At 43.1% G+C, this 19,674-nt stretch overlaps 1 protein-coding gene across 3 annotated transcripts in view; it reads left to right on the forward strand.

Annotated features, from left to right (window-relative positions):
* LOC110042955 (bridge-like lipid transfer protein family member 1) overlaps positions 1-18,964 on the forward strand; it is a 60,753-nt gene extending 41,789 nt beyond the window's left edge. For all 3 annotated transcript variants that reach the window (XM_089272513.1, XM_089272515.1, XM_089272514.1), the window contains 18 exons: positions 1,264-1,398; positions 2,442-2,475; positions 2,911-3,099; positions 5,038-5,100; positions 6,079-6,385; positions 7,031-7,744; positions 8,384-9,567; positions 9,914-10,124; positions 10,740-10,885; positions 11,880-12,038; positions 12,971-13,178; positions 13,679-13,836; positions 14,229-14,405; positions 14,777-15,064; positions 15,526-15,864; positions 16,471-16,819; positions 16,922-17,094; positions 17,746-18,964. In XM_089272513.1, coding sequence (XP_089128639.1) covers positions 1,264-1,398; positions 2,442-2,475; positions 2,911-3,099; positions 5,038-5,100; positions 6,079-6,385; positions 7,031-7,744; positions 8,384-9,567; positions 9,914-10,124; positions 10,740-10,885; positions 11,880-12,038; positions 12,971-13,178; positions 13,679-13,836; positions 14,229-14,405; positions 14,777-15,064; positions 15,526-15,864; positions 16,471-16,819; positions 16,922-17,094; positions 17,746-18,101 — 5,190 coding nt within the window. In that variant the 3' untranslated portion in view covers positions 18,102-18,964. The remainder of the gene's footprint in view (positions 1-1,263; positions 1,399-2,441; positions 2,476-2,910; positions 3,100-5,037; positions 5,101-6,078; positions 6,386-7,030; positions 7,745-8,383; positions 9,568-9,913; positions 10,125-10,739; positions 10,886-11,879; positions 12,039-12,970; positions 13,179-13,678; positions 13,837-14,228; positions 14,406-14,776; positions 15,065-15,525; positions 15,865-16,470; positions 16,820-16,921; positions 17,095-17,745) is intronic.
* The last annotated feature ends 710 nt before the right edge of the window (positions 18,965-19,674 follow it).

Consider the following 19,674-nt stretch of genomic DNA (forward strand, 5'->3'; position numbering starts at 1 on the left):
AGGTTGTAGGTTTGATCAGTGCACAAATTTCGTTTGGATAAAGCTAATTATATCCTTGTCTACCATCTTCGAGCCAAGCTGTTAACCATTCATTAAAAAAACTCAATGATCTTGGGGTTGACTGTTTTTTTGTTAGCTGTCCTTTAAGACAGTATGATGTGAACATCTAGTAATCATTGCTAAGGAACATAGGTACTAATTTCCATTGTTTTCAGTTGTTCATGTGAGTGTGTGTACATTCATTCACAGCTACTGTACCAGACAGCCAGTCGTCTAGTCAGTCTGTCGGTGAGTCAGTTTGGTAGAAAGCTAGAGTGAATAGATAGCCCGAAACTCTAAAAAGTTTTGCACGGGAAGGCTCCGCCCCGAGGTTCAACCCTTTACCCTTTTGTATACAATTTTGACAGAAAAGGTACCACTTTTGTATACCTGTTAGAAAAAAGTTACCCCTTTCAAGGCGTACCTACTTAAGAACACTGAATCCTTTTTCTAAACCGTTAGAATGAAGTTAATGAACCATACTACGGGAGAACACCAATCATTACTAGAAGAGATGTTAACGAAAAGATCAATTGTCACTTATTCAGTTCCCGTTCACGTTTTACCTAAATGTCTGATTTCCCCACCCTTTCATTTACCTCAACTTGTAAAATCCCTACCCCTCTGATAAAATGAAGGTGTTAAAGGAGCTCAATTACAGCATTTTGAGTTATTTTGGCCACGTACAAAATAACCTTTAAATTGAAGGAAACCTGAAAATAGTCGTTTATTAAGATAGGAAAATACCAAACTGATAATAATAAACCATAAAGGAACGAGGATGGTTAAGGATGGAGAAGATTGACACGGATTACAAACGACGAACTTCAAAAGTTTGGCAAAACTTTTCAAGATGCACAAACCGTGACGTAGTTCCTTTAAGAAGGTAGTCAGTGAGTTACTCCACGCTCGTAAGAAGAGCAAATGGCGGAAACTCTTAAGGTTATTCTAAGAGCCGTGGGGAAAAGAATACTCTCGTCCTAAGAACTGAGTTGCGCGACTCGTAGTGAGGTAAAACGACATGCAGAAAGTGGAACAAACGAGTATAATTTTGTTTTGATTAATAGAAAGTGTTTGATTTTACGAGTCAGATAGCCGAGACAGTGTAGTCAGACAGTTTCAAATGCACTATGCAACAGAAATAGTTTTGGAGATGTAGAGCTCGCAATTTGATGGACAGATGAAATCAAAGTAAAATAAATCTTATATATCTCTTCTGTTCAGGTTCACTTTGCTACCCAAGCAGTGTTGGACAAGTTGCCTCAAAGACCTCCGTCTTCTCAGCTGTCAGGATCGTTATTCCTCCAACTGACAGTCGATCATCTTGGAGTTTGCATCCCGCTCTACAATGGCAACCAGGTTTGTAAGGTCAACTGACCCCCATGGTCATGGACGACTTCTATTCCAGACTTTCACTTCTTTGTGGCGGTATACTTCAGTCTTCTGTGCAAAGTATCTACGAACTCACAGGCGTGGCCCGTCATCTAAGCGAAGGCAGACGTGGACGCTTCAGAACTGTTAGGTCGGGGGAGGGGGGAGAGGGTAATAAGATTTTGGGAGTGCGGTAGGAGAAGGGTATGCTCAGTGTTCGAATAGCATTCGTTCATCGGCTTACCTTGTAAGACCTTGTATCTGTATTCAGAGTGGAAAAACGTACTGCGCAACTTTCTGCGCATCCCTAACCCCACTTGCGGGCTAAGGCAATAATGTGGTTTCAATGGCATAGCGTAAGGCGGACTGTCATAAGGAACGCGAGAATGTCGCTCAGTTGATTTATTTCTACTTGAGCAAGCATGAATTTTTTCGACATTTCACTGTTAGAAAACTAGGCTCCCCCCTGCCTGCTCTGAGGCTCTATTTCTTATATATTAGGTTGTGTGCTTATATGGATACAATATGTAAAGAGGGTTTGTGGAAAAAAGTGTGTCTCCGCACCCAAATTTCTTGTGCTATTATACCGTGGAGAAATAAAGGATTCGGAAACCTTCTTAATGTTGTCCGAAAAAATTGATTCCCCGCAAAAACAATACACCAGCTTGCATTAGTGAAGAGAAAATGTTGCTACTTACCATGAAAATTGGGAAAACATAGTAACCTTTAAACCTTTTGTTTACACGATCGAAGAGATTTCCGCGATTTTTTCAAACTTGGAGCCTGGCGCGCGGCCGAAACTCACGCATGCTTACTACGTTTTTTCGCTCTGATGTAATTGTACACGTGTGAAGTATTCCTAGTGCTTTTCGCACCTCTTTACCTCTTTACCTCTTTAGCTCAAATTTTACCACCCTCTATCTATATATGGTATCAGTATCTGTCCAAACTTACAGACATCTCACTAAAGTAAAATACTATGTAAACCAAATTCCAAATCTGAAAGCAAGTTTTGCTTTGCCTTTTTCTAGGTTGTTGCTCAAGGTTTCCAAATGAGATATCCTGGTAAGTTAGGAGAAGAGTGCGAGGACGCTGACTTGCACTGCATTGTTATTCCACTTTGTTACACTTTCATAGATCTTATCAAACATTTAAATATCTAATATTGCTGTAAATAGAGTCCTCCAGCCTGTCGGGTGAGTCAAAATACAAATGGAGAGTAAAATATATGTCTATTAAGAGAGTGAGATTTCTTACCCAAAGTTTTTATTTTCTGAAAACCGAACTTCTCTACCTGTGTTTTGGGCTGCGCACGCTCAGGAGACCTAAGAGATCTACAACAGGTTTAACCGGTTTCTTAGGGTACAGAACTTGTGGGTTCCAACCTCGTTCCCAGGGTCTTCTCCTCCAGGGAGCGAGAAGAAGAGAGACACTGGGTACGAAGTTGACATGTACTATTGTACTCAACTGAATGGTTTATCCTGTTTTATATTTGTTCAGAGCAAGAACCCGGCCCTGCTATGGTATTACTAGTGGAGCAGATGCTCTTAACTTGCTGTTCTAGCGTCTCTTTTGTCAGCAAAGGAAAGTTCAGCAGTTTCTCGCTGTGGTTCGCCGACAAATTTGACACGGACACGGTGGACTGGAAACCAAACTTCGAGACTGCAGAAATGATTAGATGCAGCAGATGTAAGGCATCATGGGATAGCATGGACTTTTGCATTCTCTTGTTATGAAGTTATTTGTGAACAGTTCGTGAACAGTTCGTGGTAAGACTGACGCGGCGTTTCGTCTCGGCCAAGAGACCCTTCAGAAACCTTTCAGAATTTAACAGCAAACTCGTTGAGCATCGTGCTCAGTCCCTGCGATAGCAGGCCAGACTGCTGGCAAATATGTTCAATTTGCCAACGGCGCGATGGTTAACGTGTTTGCTGTTTAATTCTGAAAGGTCTTATACCCTCTCTCGAAGTCTCTTGAGTTTCTCGAGTCTCATGTCGGACTTGCCACGAACTGTTTTTCACAGTGTTTGACAATTTTTTACTTTATGTATGAAGTTATTACACAATTAACAAATGGTAAACGCCATAGCGTGTACTATTGAGTTATGGATGCACGCGGGAGGTTGCTAAGCACGAAAGAAGCGTAAGAGTCGCACGAGGCGATAGCCGAGTGCGACTCTAGCTTTTTGAGTGCTTAGCAAACCTCCCAAGTGCATCCTAACTCAATAGTGCACGCTGTGGTAAAGTCTGCATGCGAGCCAAGTGGCCCATCAGGCCGGAGCTTATCCCGGTTTCTGTAGCATGAAGCGACTAGGAGTATTTCTACTCCCCCCTGGATGGGATGCTAGTCCATCGCAGGGTTACCCCCAGCATTAAGTTCGCCGGTACCCATTTATACACCTGGGTGGAGAGAGGCACTGTGAGAGTAAAGTGTCTTGCCCAAGAACACAACACAATGTCCCCGGCCAGGGCTCGAAGCCGGACCGCTCGATCCGGAGACGAGCGCACTAACCATGAGGCCACCGCTCCTCCCACTAGTGCACGCTATGGCGCTTACCATTTGTTTTATAACATAACATTGAGGCATTGGAACAACAGAAGTCCTTTTATTGAGCTACATCGCAAAAAAAATGTTCGTGTAGTCTTACATGACAAGAGAAAACAAGCGCGCGAAAATTCATTCATGACAACCGACTGCACACCAGTAACTCGATAAAGTTTCATCTTCAGACAACTGTGAAGACAGTTTCGCATTTCTGGCAGAAGGACGTCGGTCATTACTTTGGAAACAGTGTCTGTCAAAAGATTTGCTTCGTAAACTTTAGCACACACGTCAGCAGCGTACACCCATGGGCAAATAGCAGACGCTAAATTAACCAATCAGAGCGCGCGCTTTGCTTTAGTTATGTTATAATATTGTTTAGGTGTACGAGGTTCATGGCGAGCTAATGAATTATGATTAATGCGCTGGATTTCGGATCAATCATTCCGAGTTTGAGCCCTGGTATATATGGCGGACACTGTGTTGTGTTCTTGGACAAGACATTTACCCTCTCAGTGCCTCTCTCCACCTTTTGAGGAGGCAGCGTGGCCGAGTGGTTAGGGCTCCGGACTTGAAATCCGGAGGTCGCGAGTTCAAGTCCCGCTCTGACCACGTAGCTGGAGTTGTTTCACGGTAGACCCTAGTTCAACTCCTCGGTCACGCTTGTAAATAGCCAACTGGTCTTCCTCCCGCCGGCTGGGATTTTTAAGCCTATTACGTTTAGTTGATATATTTGTTTCCTTCATTTAAAGTGGCATGCCTGTGAACTAGCTAAGCGCATTGACCACTATAAACAACATTTGAACATTTTTTGTTTTTTGAGGATAGAACTATGTGGGCAGGGGCGAATTGGCGGGGCAACCCGAAAGAGAGGGACCTGTCATAAACTAACATAAGAGAATGAGTGAGAATGAGAATGAGCTCAGGCTATTTGGGCTAGGTTTGCCTGCCTTGGGGCAGCTTTACCTACTGTTCAGGTGCACCTTTCGACATTCGAAGGAAAACAGTGATTTTCATTATGTTATTTTAGTTTAGTTTATTTTTAATTAAAGTACTTCGTTGATCATTTTTTCTTGTCACTTGAAGGTGTTGTTCCAGAGGGAACATACGAGCTATGCTCAAGAACACAAAGGTACCCTTTGTCAGCAGGTGAGATGTCAAACTTTGCTGGTTGGCCTGTGACATAGCAGACCTTTTTTCTTTCGTTAGTAAAACACTTAGCTCGTCACTAGTCTCCTGTAGCTCAGTGGTTAGAACTTCCAATGGATGTGCGAGAGGCCCTTGATTTCATTTCCGTCGGGGACTCGGATATTTCTTTGTTCTATGTTATCTCGTGATGTCTGAGTTTCCATCTTTCTCGTGTAAGGTGATTTTTTGTTGCTTCTTGATTATTTTTTTTGTGACTTGAGCATTTTTATTTACTTTGAGATTGTGGACTTTGACTGATCGACCTACTGACCGAATGTCATTTAGGGCTGCCCTGCCACACATTATTTGCAGTCTAAAAAGCTCTCGTTTTTCTCCCACATCCCACCTTTGCTGCCTCAGGTCCATTTATTGGAACAATCTACCCTTGTCTACAGGATCAAACTCTACTTTAGAATGACAAAAAAAAAAAAAAACGGATTAAAGACATGTCTTTTTAGAATCGTTCATGACATTTTATAGTTCTAGTAGGTCTTAGTTTTACTCACCATTTTACCACCTTTTTAACCCTTTTGGTGTTTGTATTGGGCTTAGTTTTAGCTCTAGTAAGTCAGTTGATTTGATTTGAAGTGCTTTTGAATGTGTTTATGATATTAGCTCTATATACAAGGTTACTTTTTTTTATCATTAACTACTTATTAATCAAAAGTGAGGTCTTTACGGGAAAATTTCGGACCTTGCCGTGCTGATCGAGCGATAGCGAGGTCAATACGGCAAGGTCGAGGCTTGAGATTTTCCCGGAAAGACCGAACGAACGTGAATAAGTTGTTTATTATATGGCTTTTTGCTTTGTTTTTGTAAGCCCATAATCGGCCCGTGGGCATTAAGGGAGAATAACACACTACAATTAGCCAATCAGAGCGCGCGTTATATCGGCGACAAGAATAAGCCATATAATACTGTTATTTATGACTTCATCAGACATGATAAAAGCAGGAAAGTGGGTGATGTCGTTTCAATGGCGCATGTGCGGTATCGAGTTACATTGTGACACCAGCATTGGAAAACATCTGTCATCATTGGCGCAGACGCTAACCGCACTGGCTGGTGAGCCGGATGTAGCTAACATTGACTCGGTGACGGAAGCACAGGACAGAGACCCCAGCCTGGAAACTGATGCCACAGGCCGAGATGAAGTGGACAACATGGCTGGGGCTTTAGATAGGCGTAAATCCAAAAATATCGAGAAGACCATGTGGGAACAGGCTCGTAAAGTCAATGAGCTTAGGTGAGGAGCAGATTAGTTGCCTTTTCTAGGTTCTTTTTTTTTTTTAATTTTGTTTACTTTTGTTTTGATTTGTGGTTGTTGTATAAGGCATTTGTCGGGATGGAGTCTGCAACACGACTTGAATTGTCAGTCTGTCGCCGAACAATCGTTCGGTGACATTAAATAATAAACAGTATTTAATACTTTATGACTTAGAAAATTACGTTATTGGGATAGGCTACGAGCAGGTAAATTTATCATTAGTTTTTTCTCTGCACTCTGCATGAAAGGTCGAGCACTTAAAGGATTGACACTACTCGTGATATTTGCAAAGTTTAAAGTTTTTCAAATTTCACAAATTTGAGAGAATTTTCAAATGTTACTCGTAGTGTAAATCCTTAATTGCCCTCGCATTTGTACGATTTCTTGTACCAATTTAAATACACTGATTTATATTAAATTTTTCGAGTTTTTTTTTTCTGGCAATTCCCTGAGATTTTCGGATTATCCAAACATTTTGCCAATATTTCAGAATCTTTTCCCGAAATCAACGATCGCCAAGGGAATTCAGCACGAAGCTGATATAATCGCTGAATATTGGCTACAATTTGATACATTTTTTTAGAATTTGTTTTTATTTATTTATTTATTTATTTATTTTTGCAGGAGGAAAACCGCAGTAGAATCGTACATCATGGAACAAGAAACAAGACGGCTTCAAGATTTGGAGAGCGCGGTCTTTAACGAATTTCGTAAAGATGTCCGCAAAAAACTTCGGCGGCATTCTCGATCTGGCCGATCGGGACTGCCGAAGATAACGGAGTCGGACCGAGCCAATCTGCACCGCAAGAAGGCCATGTCAGAGAAAATCCACGGATCCAGGACGCGCTCTCGAGTACGACGCCAAGCGAGCAGTGATGTGGAGGAGATGGAGAGTGAAATGGTAGAGATGGGTTCTAATTCATCGACGCCGCAAAAATCAAGGAAACATTTAACAAGTGATGCTCCAGTGATTATATGCGAAGACCGCACGGGGAATGCAATTTTTGGTAAACGTTCACCGTCCCTGCCAGATATCTTAAACGTCGGAATCAGCGCCAGTAAAGTGAATCACGAAGACCCGTTGCCGTTACGCAGTCCGTCGCACCAGGAAGGGGAGGGTACGACAGGACCAAGAGTGACCTTCAGGACCGCTAGTGAGTCCGATTATGACAGCGGCGCGTCTCAAAAGTCCATTGCTATGCAACAGCAGCAGCAACAACAACAACAGCAGCAACAGAATCTTGATTTTGAGTTGGACGTGGCTGTTGTTATTGACAGCGGAAAGTGCGTGTTTTATCCCGCAGATGAAGGAGAAAAGGAGGAAAATGCAGACTCCAAGTTAGTAATAATAAGGAGATTTTTTTGAAATATCGTGGATAATTAAGTTATCATTGTTGTCAGCCGAAGCTAAAGGCTGAAACTGACAACACTTAGAGGAGCTCAATCAAAGTATTTTGGCCGCGTATAAAATTACCTTTAAATTGAAGGAAACCTGAAAATAATAGTTTACTAAGATAGAAAAACACCAAAGATATAATAATAAACCATAAAGAAACAAGGATGGTTAATGATGAAGAAGATTAACACGGGTTACGAATGAGGAACCTGGAAAATGTAGGCTAAAGTTTTCAAGATGCGCAAACAGTGAGCTTCTTTAACGCGACGTATTTTAAACGTTCTGGGAAACGTTAACCATTTCGAATGATCTTTGAATGTGTTTCGGTCCTATACTTTATGTTATTACTCGATTGTCTGATTTCTCTTTCATTCGTCGGTGTGCTATGGTTAAACCTCTAATCTCCTTCTCAGCCTTTACTTGTCAAAAAGCAAAAATACTCTACAGCGAATAAAATTGTCCCTCCTGCCACTGATAAGAGCTGTTGACGACTCGAATGACTGCTTTACCGTTTCGTGTACTGTAAACAAAAACGCTAAACACAACGCAAAAATCGTAACACCTTTTGTTTTTCCATTCAGAAACACTGGCAAGCGCCTCCAGTTATTTGATCCAACTCGAGGTAAACTATCATCTCCTGTGTTTCAAACTACTCTGGGCCCGAAGCGACAGAAACAAAGCACACAAGAAAAACCCTCTCAACCCGAGGACACTAAGATACTGCTGCCTGCTGTGGATGTCCGGGTAAACTACCACTCTAACATCGACTCTGAAAACGTTGGACCCCCTGGGACACCCCCGGTGCAGAGCGGGGCTACTCCTACAGTAAGGGCGGAAGATGGCCCCACGGATAGCGAGTCTTCAAATACCGTTTACCCCGAGACGCCGGATCAGGGAACGCCAGGCATGGATAATTTAAACTCTAGCAATACCTGTCACAGGAAAGTCGTCAAAAAAGCAGGGCTGTACGTGTGGGTGTTGTTCCAGGCATTGCCACAGGAAATGGTCTTAAAGCCACGTTTGTTGGATTTCATAGAACAAGCGCTTCAACCAATCAGCGTGCCAGGCGAAGACGAGGTGGTGGACGGCGGGGGAATAGCTTCGGGTGAGGACAGCGACACAGAAGGCGAGGTAGGAGGTTCCGTCGTGTCATCTTCCATGTCGGAGCATTCTTCGTTCCCGGTGGATGTGGTGGTGGTGATCCGAGTGCAGCCGTCTGATATTCGCTTCAGCTGCCTACCTGTGTCTCGGGTGGAGTGTATGCTACGGCTTCCCGCTTTAGATGTGGTCTTTTCGTCCAACTCCAGCCCAAACAAGTCATTGGTGCAGACTCCTTCATCTCGTCTCTCTTCTCGGGACTACTCCTTCCTCCGAATGGACCAGCTAGACACCACCCTGACTCCGTCCTCGCTGACTTTTGACAGCGGCGGAATCAGCTTCACCGTTTGTCTCTCGCGCTTTTCGTTCTGTATCTTCCATCCTTACGGGAAGCAGCACACAGGCTTGGGCCGCTCCCCCAGCAACACATCTCCAGATCAGGAAGAAAACCCCGAAGACAACCGCCCTCGATTTCGCTTTGCCTCCTCTCAGCCCTTGTCAGGGAAGAAAGACTCGTTAAGCTTGAACGTAGAGTTCGTGAAGTTCAATCTGTCACGCAGACGAGTTGGTTCTGCGGGTGGCGTGACGGAAGATAAAACGAGGACGCCATCGCCTGATCTTCTGGCCGGGACGGGGACTGGGTCATCAACTGTTGTCAAAGTTTCTGGTAAGCACGATCGTTCCAAATGATTTTCCTTCAACATTCTCTTTTCAGGATCGAGATGAAAAGCACTTGCTGTGATTCGGTGAGGCTCGTACATAGTGAACCGTCTGAATTTACCGTCAGAACCTCAATCGCTTAGACTACGGGTAGTCTCTCTTTCGCTTAGTCCGTCGTGTATGAAGCGAAAGAAAAGCACGCGCGTGCTTTACCGCTCCCAGGATTTCGCGCGGACTAAGCGAAAGAGGGACTACTCGCGGTGTACAATCGCTAGAACTTTGTCCAGCTGCAGATTATGATATTGTTAACGATTTTACCTTCAGTACAAATTTTTTCCTTGATTTTTGCCTAGGCATCTGTGACATCGGCTCGGCAACCTTCAACTACGACATGCGACGTCTGAACGAGATCTTGGACTTTCCGAAAGCGTGGTACAAGAGAGGACTTGTCCAGCGGTTGTTCTTAGGAAAAGAGGGCTCGTACGCAACAAAGACCTCAGCGACGGGATCAGAAATGAGCCCTGAAGTGCCCTCTCCTAGTACGGGCGAGGATTCGAAAAGAAGGTAAAATGTGATGAAACATTTCTGTGAAAAAGCCACATATGTAGAAATAATTAACTGCGTTACGCTAGACAGGTTCCAAACAACAAACTTGAACAATTCGGCTCATTTTTCAAAATGCGTCCCCTATTTACGGGAAATACACAACGGTGGTTTCCTTACTTGGAATTTTCCAAGATGCCTCTCTTTGAGGACAAATCCAAATATAGCAAACTGCTTTTATCACAAGGCATCTGCTATGGACGGATGACCATAAGGACGACCAGACCACATACAGGCATCGTTGCAATAGCCCTTTTCCGAGTTGACCTAAGCCTCTCCATCAAAGCGAGGCCTGGTGCACAACCATTTGATATGAAAGGATGGGCACCGGGACTCGCTTTGAGGAAGAGGCTTAAGGTAATTCGGAAATGGCCTATTTGTTGAACAATAATCACAAATACCAGCAGTAAAATGCTGGAACATAAAGTTAAACTATGCAAAACGTTGCCAACTGTACATGTTGTCACTGTTATTGCTTGTAATTTGGTGAACATTTTTCTTCAGATTGAGCCGGACGAAATCTGAACGTTTCTCGTTAGTTCGAGACTTATGTGATTTTGTTTTGTCTTTTTTTAGATCTGCGTCCCTTAACGAGAAAGAAGTACCAGTCCCGACTCCGGCAGGGCTTCGCAAGCTTTCGTTATTTCGGTCCATGTCCGAGTCGCACGATGATCCTGTACCTGCCACTCCGGTTAAATCGCCAGCGAGCAAGCCAAAACCAGGTTGGTTCTTTGAAAAGATCCCTTTATCAAACCCTAACCAAATGACCTCGGTTGTCGATTTAATGTTAATAGGAAGAAATTTGGAGGTACCTATAGATTTTGCACTCTGGTCGATGAAAGACATTTTGATCGCTTTTGGGCCCAAAGTTAAGGGTTGCAGGTTATCGTGGACTTTGCCTCCTGTCTCCTTATGTTGACTGATATATAGTAGAGCTCCGAGACCGGTACATGCAACTTTGGTTTACAGCGTACATCTTTGATATTGAACATCCATGTTATGGTCAATAGCAGATTTGCACGTTGTCGTCATTTGACTACAACTACCAGAATTCCTTTCGTTTTTTCTTTATTGTTTAAATTTTGAATTCCCAGTGGGGTGTAAATAGCAATTGCCCTAATTAGCGTAAGAGACAGAAAAAGTGAAGGATTCTGGTAGTTATAGTCAAATGACGCCATCCTGCAAATCGCCTATTGACACCTGTCAAATCGACCAGTATCACGTGACCATATCGCAGGCTCCAGTCTAGAGCCCATCGATGTCACGTGGTTTTCTTTTTGAAGTTGAGCGTTGCTCAGGTACTGGTTTTCGATTGAATCGCAGGCTCAAGTCAAATTAACTGATTGTAATCATGAGCTCCGCTTTTAGGCATGGCTAAACCTATTTAGTATATTCTCAGCTCCGACTATTGCATTTCTAGCTCTCTGATTGGCTCAAAAACTCCGACTATGAGCCATTAGTCGGAGTTTTACCTTATATGGAAAACAGTGCGCCAAGTTTAAAAATTTTCCGCTCTGTAAAATTGTTGAAATAAAAATCGGCGGCAAAAACCCGATTAAGAATATACTAAAACAATTATTCCATTCGACCTTGTTGGATATGAAGTGATCATAACCAACTCGCGCTACGCGCTCGTTGGTTATTTATCACTTCATATCCAACGCGGTTTCATGGAATAATTGTTAAATATTATTTCGTATTGTTGTAATTCAACAGGTCATCGTAAAGTGGCGTCGTCTAGCAGTGCTTTCTTCGGCCTCCTTCCTACCTCTCCCAGTCTCTTCCGGTCCATGACCATGAGCGGGACTCGGCATGGGTTATTGAGTCCCTCGGTAGCCTCGCCTTCGAACACCAGAAGACGGTCTTCAGTATCAGGTGAGGAGCGTGTGTTTTTTTGTTTCTGTTCTGTCTTTTTGGTAACTTGAAAGGTAACAACTATTTTCTTTGCCAACTAAACATCCTGCATCTGATTCTCAAGATCTCGATCATCGGCCTCCCCAGGAAGGAGAAAGGAGGTCAAAGGAGGTTCTATAAGTTCCCAACCCTCCTGGGCTTTGTGATGTTTAATATGGATGGGACTGTGACATTGTCTGTCATAAAACGAAAGAAAATCCCAAAATAATTATATACTAAGGTAGAAAAACACGAAAGAGTAAATAAAAACAAAACAAAATAAGAAGAGACAAGGATGGCTGGGATATGGTAAAGCTTGAGATGGATTACGTGACAAAATTGAAACATTTATGGCTTAGCTTTTCACTTCTGCGACGCAGCTTCTTTACAGTGCGACTACTCGAACCAGGCCACCTAGAAGAAAACTGACCAATCACAACGTAAACTGAGAATGGAAACGACCCTAAGACTGCTAGCTTCTCATGATGGCAAGCAACGGTCTGTTTGGCGTGAAAACAATAACACTGTCAACTCCTCTGTGTTACATATACTCTTAGAGATTCAGTCCTTGACGGCGAGTTATCATAATTATAAATCTTGCTCGAAAAATTTAGCTTGAAAACTCATTTTGCGACAGCTATATCAAAACTATTGAAAAGCGTACAAAATTTACGATTGAAACTAACCAATCAACAAATGGCAAAGTTTCCTGAGAGGTTCGCAACACCTCGCACTTTGTTGAGTTTTTATGTTCGTGTTGCTCAATGTTATCGGTTTATTTGAGAAAAAGATTACTATCCTTTGTACTCAAGTGACGTTCTGATTGGTTAACTCTTTTCCAAGTGATCCGGTTCGTGTAGTCGCATTGTAAAGTTTGACAAATAAACAGTATTAAAATCTATGTCCCGTTTCAGATGGTAGGAAGCACTCTATTCCTGAACGTCCGCATCTAAAAGTCATTGAAGGCTCATCAGAAACGGAAGTTGACGGACCTCTGAGCCATTCCTCCTCGTCCAGTCTCGGAGGGACTAGGTCCAAGTGGGAGACTTTTGTGGTTGTGGCTGTGAATTTGTCTCGACTTGACATTTCGACAAATATGGGCAGTGTTATGGGACAGACACTGTAAGATCATGCTCCATCTTTTTACAGCTTAATTTCTTTTGCGTGCACATTTTGTTGTTCATCTCATTTATGCTATTGATTAAAATTTTCATTGATCCAGGCATAAAATGGATGGTTTCTTCCACTTTACTCACATTATTTTAATTATTCTGTCATCGCTCTGACGCTTAGTGGACTAAACCGAAAAAATTCGCACCGAAGTTCATGAAAAAAATCATTTATGCTATTCCTCTTAACCATGAATCGAACTTAGAATTTTAATATATCGAAATTGGCCTGTCGCTGGTCTAAGAATACTATTCTTCCGTTGTTTTTGCAGTCGAACTCCTATTAAGCGGTCACCTATTAAACTACCACCCCTATTAGGCGGCCAGTAATCAAAGTCCTGATGAGGGGCTTTGTTTGTACCTCCATTAAGCAGCCAGCTCCCTTTAAGCGGCCACTATCTATTTCCTCGAGGGTGTCCGTTTAATAGGGGTTGAACTGTACTTTTTTTTCAGCTGGAGCACCAGTGATCTTCGTTCCCAGTGCCACTTGACCCTCACTAACACGGGTCGTCGTGAACTGAAGGGTTCAGCCAGTGTCAGGCAGGCCATCTATGAAGCACGAAGCGGGATTGTTGGCGGACATATTGAAATACAAGAGCTCAAGATGCGAGGTACGAGAAATGATCATTCGGCGCATTTCTTCTTGTTCATTGGCCGAGAGCGCACCACGTGACCTGCAAATAACTGCCCACTGCTCATGCGTGTGGCCGTCTAAATGTGTTTTGCTGAAAACTGAATAATATTCATGTGTATTTGTAACCACCCTCTTGTGTGAGAAATGGCAGATCGCTCCCCTGAGCTGTCAGAGAGGGATTTAAATATGAAAACAAACTTGGTGATCGAGTGATAAAACAATTACTGAACTCGATTGTCGCAAAATGTCGTGATTTTTCGGTGTCTCGCAGATCAACTCGGCTTCGGCAAATAATTGATCTGCGCGCCACTGCTTTACCGTGCGGCTGTGTCGCTGACACGGTTTTTATTTTTGTTTTATTTTTTCCAGCTGATATCAACGAAGAGCGAGGCTGTAATCCACAGCACCTGATCCACTTGAGCCTGCGGTACGCTGAGGCGCGTGTTGATTACATGGGAACATGTATACTTATGGGAAACCTGTCTGCATTCAAGACAGACCTGCACGATGAGTGGACGCTGCAAGAAACGACGAGCCCTTCTACTGGTAAGCTATTCTCACCTCATGTACTTTGATCAGAATTTTCATTGACTGGGAGTCTGTTTTCCTCTCGAAATAGAGAGTATTATGCGAGACACTTTAGCCTGACGAAAAAGGATTTGGACAAGACATTGCCGAGGCACTCACGAAATGCCGGAACACCTTCTCTTCCATAGAGACCACCCTTTTGCGTTCGCTTCGAGGATGATCATTCGTTAGATCCGAAGAGAAAAGACCGGCTGCCAGCCGTCTAACAGAACAGTTCCTTGTAATTGACTGATTTCTACAATAATTTACACATGATACTGTACAAACGTTTTCCCGTTGTTATTGATTTTGTGTTAAAATGAACTGGGTCTTTTTTCGTTCTTTTGCAGATAATTTGTTCGAACAGGAGCGTGAGCCAGTTAACGCTAAAATCTACATGCACGGTGACCTGGCGTGGAATGATTTCAAGATCATGATTTGTCGCTCCACTACCCCTGACATGGTTAAGATGATTGCAAAGATTCAAGAATTTGTTGCCCAGCAACACAGAAACAGCATCCGGGCACTTTCCTCTCTGCGGCCTCACATCACGTACATCGCTGGCGATGTGATGTCATCACTGTCCTCACCAGTCTCCACAGGATCGCCAGCCGCCGGCAAAGAAGGAAACAAAGACGGTTAGTGTTGTGGTTTCATATTGTATTCACTGTTGTGGCAGAGAAGAATTACTTTAGTTCCAGGCTTGAAGTACTATTAAATCTCCTAACTGACTGTGGTATATTTCATTAGACCTTTCGTTTTGAGAATGTAAGGCAATATCGTCAGTCTGCTTGTAAATGAATTGATATTTTTAATAGAAGTTGAGAGGACTATTTCTAGCAAAATTTATATTTTTCGAGTTTCGGGCACCCTCTAAATTTTTAAAAAATTGTTTAGGTGTTTCAGTTGAGATCGCGAAAAATCAGTTTCAAAATAAAAGAAATCGCTTAATGAAAGAGTTGCTAAATTTTAAATAAATGAAGCTGCTAGAATAAGTTGCAGTTAAAAAGAAGGAACCTTATTTAAAGTAGGTGTTATATATCGCTCTTTGAAATTAACGGTTAGAGCCATTCACCTTTCTCTCTTTTCGTTTTTACAGGCCTGAAGTATCAACACTGGGGTAAAGTGTTGAACGCCGTTAGAAGCCTCAAGTTGAGTGTCCTGAGCAGCCCCCTGCCAGAGAGAGGCGTGCTACTGGGAGGCAGTCTGGCCCTGCATGGCAAAGCCGTCTCTCTGGCTTGCTTCCATGGAGTAAACTTCCGCTCTCAGTCTTGGGTCTTGTTCACACTTCAGAGACCTTACATGACGTTCACTAGTAAGGTGTGCACTGTTGAGAAGAGTTGTCAGGTGAGGCGCGTCAAAGCCGTGCAGGATCTCTCGCTTAGGCTCGGTCATGGCACGGAGGACTCGGTCAGTGGGAAACTGTCGCCTTCCTCAGGTAAGTGAATCGAGACCCCCCAGGAGGGGAGGGACTTTCATATAAAAAGGACGGGAGTGCTCGTCGTACTTTTGAGGGGTTAAAAAAAACGGTTTCGGTTCCTCTTAGGGTATTCAACTTCGAAAGGTCGATAACGGGAGTTTCTGCGGCACTTTTTAGAGTATTGAGCGCGAAAGAATATGAAGGAGATATTGGAAATCAACTTCACGAGTGGAAGGTATTCGAAACAATCGTCTTTATCACCATTAAAAATTATGAAAGTGTCAGTTAATGTGTTGTTTTAGTATTGGTGCGTCTAAGGGGGGTGGGGGTGGGGTGGGGAAACATTTGAAGCCACGCCCACAAAACAGCATCTTGGTACCTCGTAGGAGTTCTTTTCAAAATTTCCTACAAGCCCTTCCGTCCTCTTTATGTGGTAATCCCCCCGGAATCGAGACTGCCTTTGCTCTCACAATCATCGCGCAAAGCAAATACAGAAATACGCGCGATGATGAAATACGTTATTCTCCTCACTTGTCTGCTAGACAATGTATCGATTTTGTCAGGAGAAATTACGTGTTAATCACTGTTGGTAAATGAAAACGTCATTGTTTACATTTTTCACAGCACACGTCGGAATCATTCAAAAGGTTGCTCGCGGCAGGAGGAACCCCCCGTCTATGGGCAGCACGGTACAAGATTGGCTTAACTACGTCTGTGCAACCGGAGGGGACATAAGCCCGACCGATTCCACCGCGCCCTCAAGTTTCGATAAGCCTCGTGATCGCCCGGAATCTGGGACTGGCCCTGGTAAAGCTACGTCAAAAGAACGAAGATCGAGCTACACGGCCGGCTTCCGATACGAGCACGAGACGGAGGCCATCTTCGCGATTCCAAAGTTTGAGGTGGAATTCCGATCTGAACACGATATGCCGATGACTTCAATCGCATCCAATTGGGTCTGTAAGAAAAAGAGGTAAGAAAGCTAAGCTGAACACAGTTAAGTAGTTTTCGGCAGTAACTTCTGTCAAATAAAAACAGTCCTTTTGACTTAAAGATGTGTTCCTTGCGTTACCAGTGCTCCGTCAGTCACGCCGCTGCCTGTGACACCGGCAAGCCCACATGTAGTGGAGACAACCCTGACCTCAACCTTTGATGATGGGCTTTGTGTTACGGTAGATGTGGGCCTTTTATTCTTCTTACATGACGTGGTACAGACGTACATAAAAGAGAACGAGACCACCTCTTCAGGTGCGTGTCTAAAGAAATATTTACTCCTGTTTATTGCGTTGAAATACGCAGTTTTTAATTTTGTCTGTACCTGTACATGGTTCACACAGTGTGTGCTCCTAGACCATTTTACAGTTCTCTGTTCAGTGACTGGGGGCCCGTTTCTCGAAAGTCCCGGAAACCTTTCGGGTCCGTAAAGCCATTTTTAGTTCATCAGTATCTAAAAACGAAGAAGTGTATGCGCCTGAAAGTTCTTGTATGAAGGGAACCTCAGTTCATATGAAGAATACATGAATAAAACAGCTCTGTAATCATAAAGTTTGAGATTTTGCTACGGCTTTCCGGGTGCGAAAACTTTTCGGGACCTTCGATAAACGGGCCCCTGGCCTTTGAATGGCAGCGAGGTTGCAGGTGACTTTGTTTTGATACAGACCTCACTGCTTTTGTTGTGTAAATCAAGTTGTTCTTATGCTAACTAGTTTGCATTTAAATGAGAAAAGCAGTGAGGTCTGTATCAAAGCAAGGTCACCTCCAGGCTCGCTTGCATTCATAGGCCAGGTAACAAAGCACACAATTGTAAAATGGCCTACTGGGTGGCCAGTTGTTAGAGACGTGTACCTTAACGTGCATGTGGCGAATGTTTTCAACACAGTTTTGTTTTGTATCTCCTAGGTTCCATTCCGCGGGGGATGTCTCCACCCTCGCGTGTCCGCAAAGAGCGCATGACTGAAAAAGAAGACAGAGAGAAAGCTCCCAAACCGGAAGCCAAGAGGATACGTCAGTTCCGGAGCAAGCACTGGAAACTAGAGCCTCGAGTTCGTTTCTTGTCTTGGGCTGGGAAGAACATGGACCCAGTTAACATTGACTGGGTTCTTCAGAAGCTCGGTTTCTCGCATGCGCAGTTGACCATTCCGAAGTGGGCTCAGCGTGGGGCCATGGACCCAATGGACGCGTTTTTGTCGCTTTTAGTTGACAGACTTTTGGCGGGAATGCAGGAGAGCGCGTCATACCTAGGCGACGAAAATTAATTCACCGTCTTTTCAGTAATAATTATAACCATGGACTCAGTGATAATTGAATTGTGATAGTCATGATGCGATAATCATGATAATCTAATCGTGATTGCAGAAATGAGACTAATTTATTCTTTTTAAGCCTTATTTAGTTTTGTATTCTGACATGTTTCATTTATGCTTGCAGCTGTTGCTTTTTTTTACAAAAATGCAAAGCACCCGACTTTTTGTCTCTAACACTGTTGTATTTGTATCATTTGACGGACGAGTTTTTTCATTTCTCTTTTTATGTTATCGAATTATTTTTGAATTTTTCTTCAAGTTCCCCATAAATTAAGCAAGTTTCTGGTCGCGAATATCAAAAACCCACGTAGTGGAAAGCAAATTAAGTTGCTAATCAGAGCTTTTCGTGCAGGAAGTTTATCAATGCTTATACTTTACCCCTTTTTCCGTAGGTTTGTTTACACCCCAAAGATTTAATTTTCTGCCAAAACGTAATTAAACATTTCACTTCTTGGTGTTATAAGTAGGCTTAAGCCACAATCGGCCGCATTTTAGTCGGCTTAGAATTATTACCAATTACAGAAATAATGCCGGTGTAAATATTTTGGGGGCTATTTATATATTTCAATTTTGAACTTTTTCATTAGAGAGATAAATGTACGCTTTTGAATTCTGCAGACTAGTGGCGAGTTCGTGAATTATATTACTGTTTTTTGAGCTTGAGACTAAAGGTTTTAAAACACGAGTACTAAAATTTTGGAATATTTTTAATGATGTCTGATATTGCGAACTTAAGGTATCTTATGACTGTGCTCAGTTCCCAGAAGTTTTATGTTGGTTGATAATAAACTGAAAACAGCTGCTGAGAATAAGAATCAAGGCTGGTTGAATGCTATCTTTGTTTTCTAAAGTAAACCGACGTTCTCGGAGCCCTTTTGTCCTAACCAAAGCCTGAAGCTACAAGCTAGAGTACTGCTAACTGACTAACTAACGAACTACCAAACGGACGGACGAACGAGCGAAAGAACGAACGAACGAGCGAACAACCGACCGAACGACCGAACGACCGACCGATCGAACGAACGAACGAACGAAAGAGCGAGCAAACGAATTTTCAGCATGATTTTGAGAAACTCCAAAACGTGCATACAGAACAGCAATTTTTTGTTTTGTTTTGCGGAGTGTTAATAGCAGGGCGGAAAAAGGCCGGGCGGTGTAACGGGCAGTCCGCTCTTGGTCCAATGTGTGATGCGGAGAAAGACTGGCACGAGCGCTCCTTCCGCGCTTCTGGTGAGATTAATGGCTGCCAAAAATCTCCTCTCGACGAACCGGAAATCAACTTTTCTTTCTTTATTTTGAGCCACCAGTGGTGTATTTTCAAAAGCCTTTTTGATGCTTTAGACCTAAAAGTCAATACGTTTATGTCTGTTGTAATGATGCTTAAGTAACTTCGTCGTAGGCTACCCAAATTTGAGTGAAGTAAGACAGTGTCGAATGCAGGTATGTCCCGCTTATCATGACCAAGCCGTGATGCGCTGCTTCTTTCACGAGTACTCCACATTACTCCACTCTAAATTTTACATAT

Source organism: Orbicella faveolata, unplaced genomic scaffold (assembly GCF_042242905.1).
Source record: "Orbicella faveolata isolate gen_17 unplaced genomic scaffold, um_ofav_v1 contig_35, whole genome shotgun sequence".
NCBI lineage: Eukaryota > Metazoa > Cnidaria > Anthozoa > Scleractinia > Merulinidae > Orbicella > Orbicella faveolata.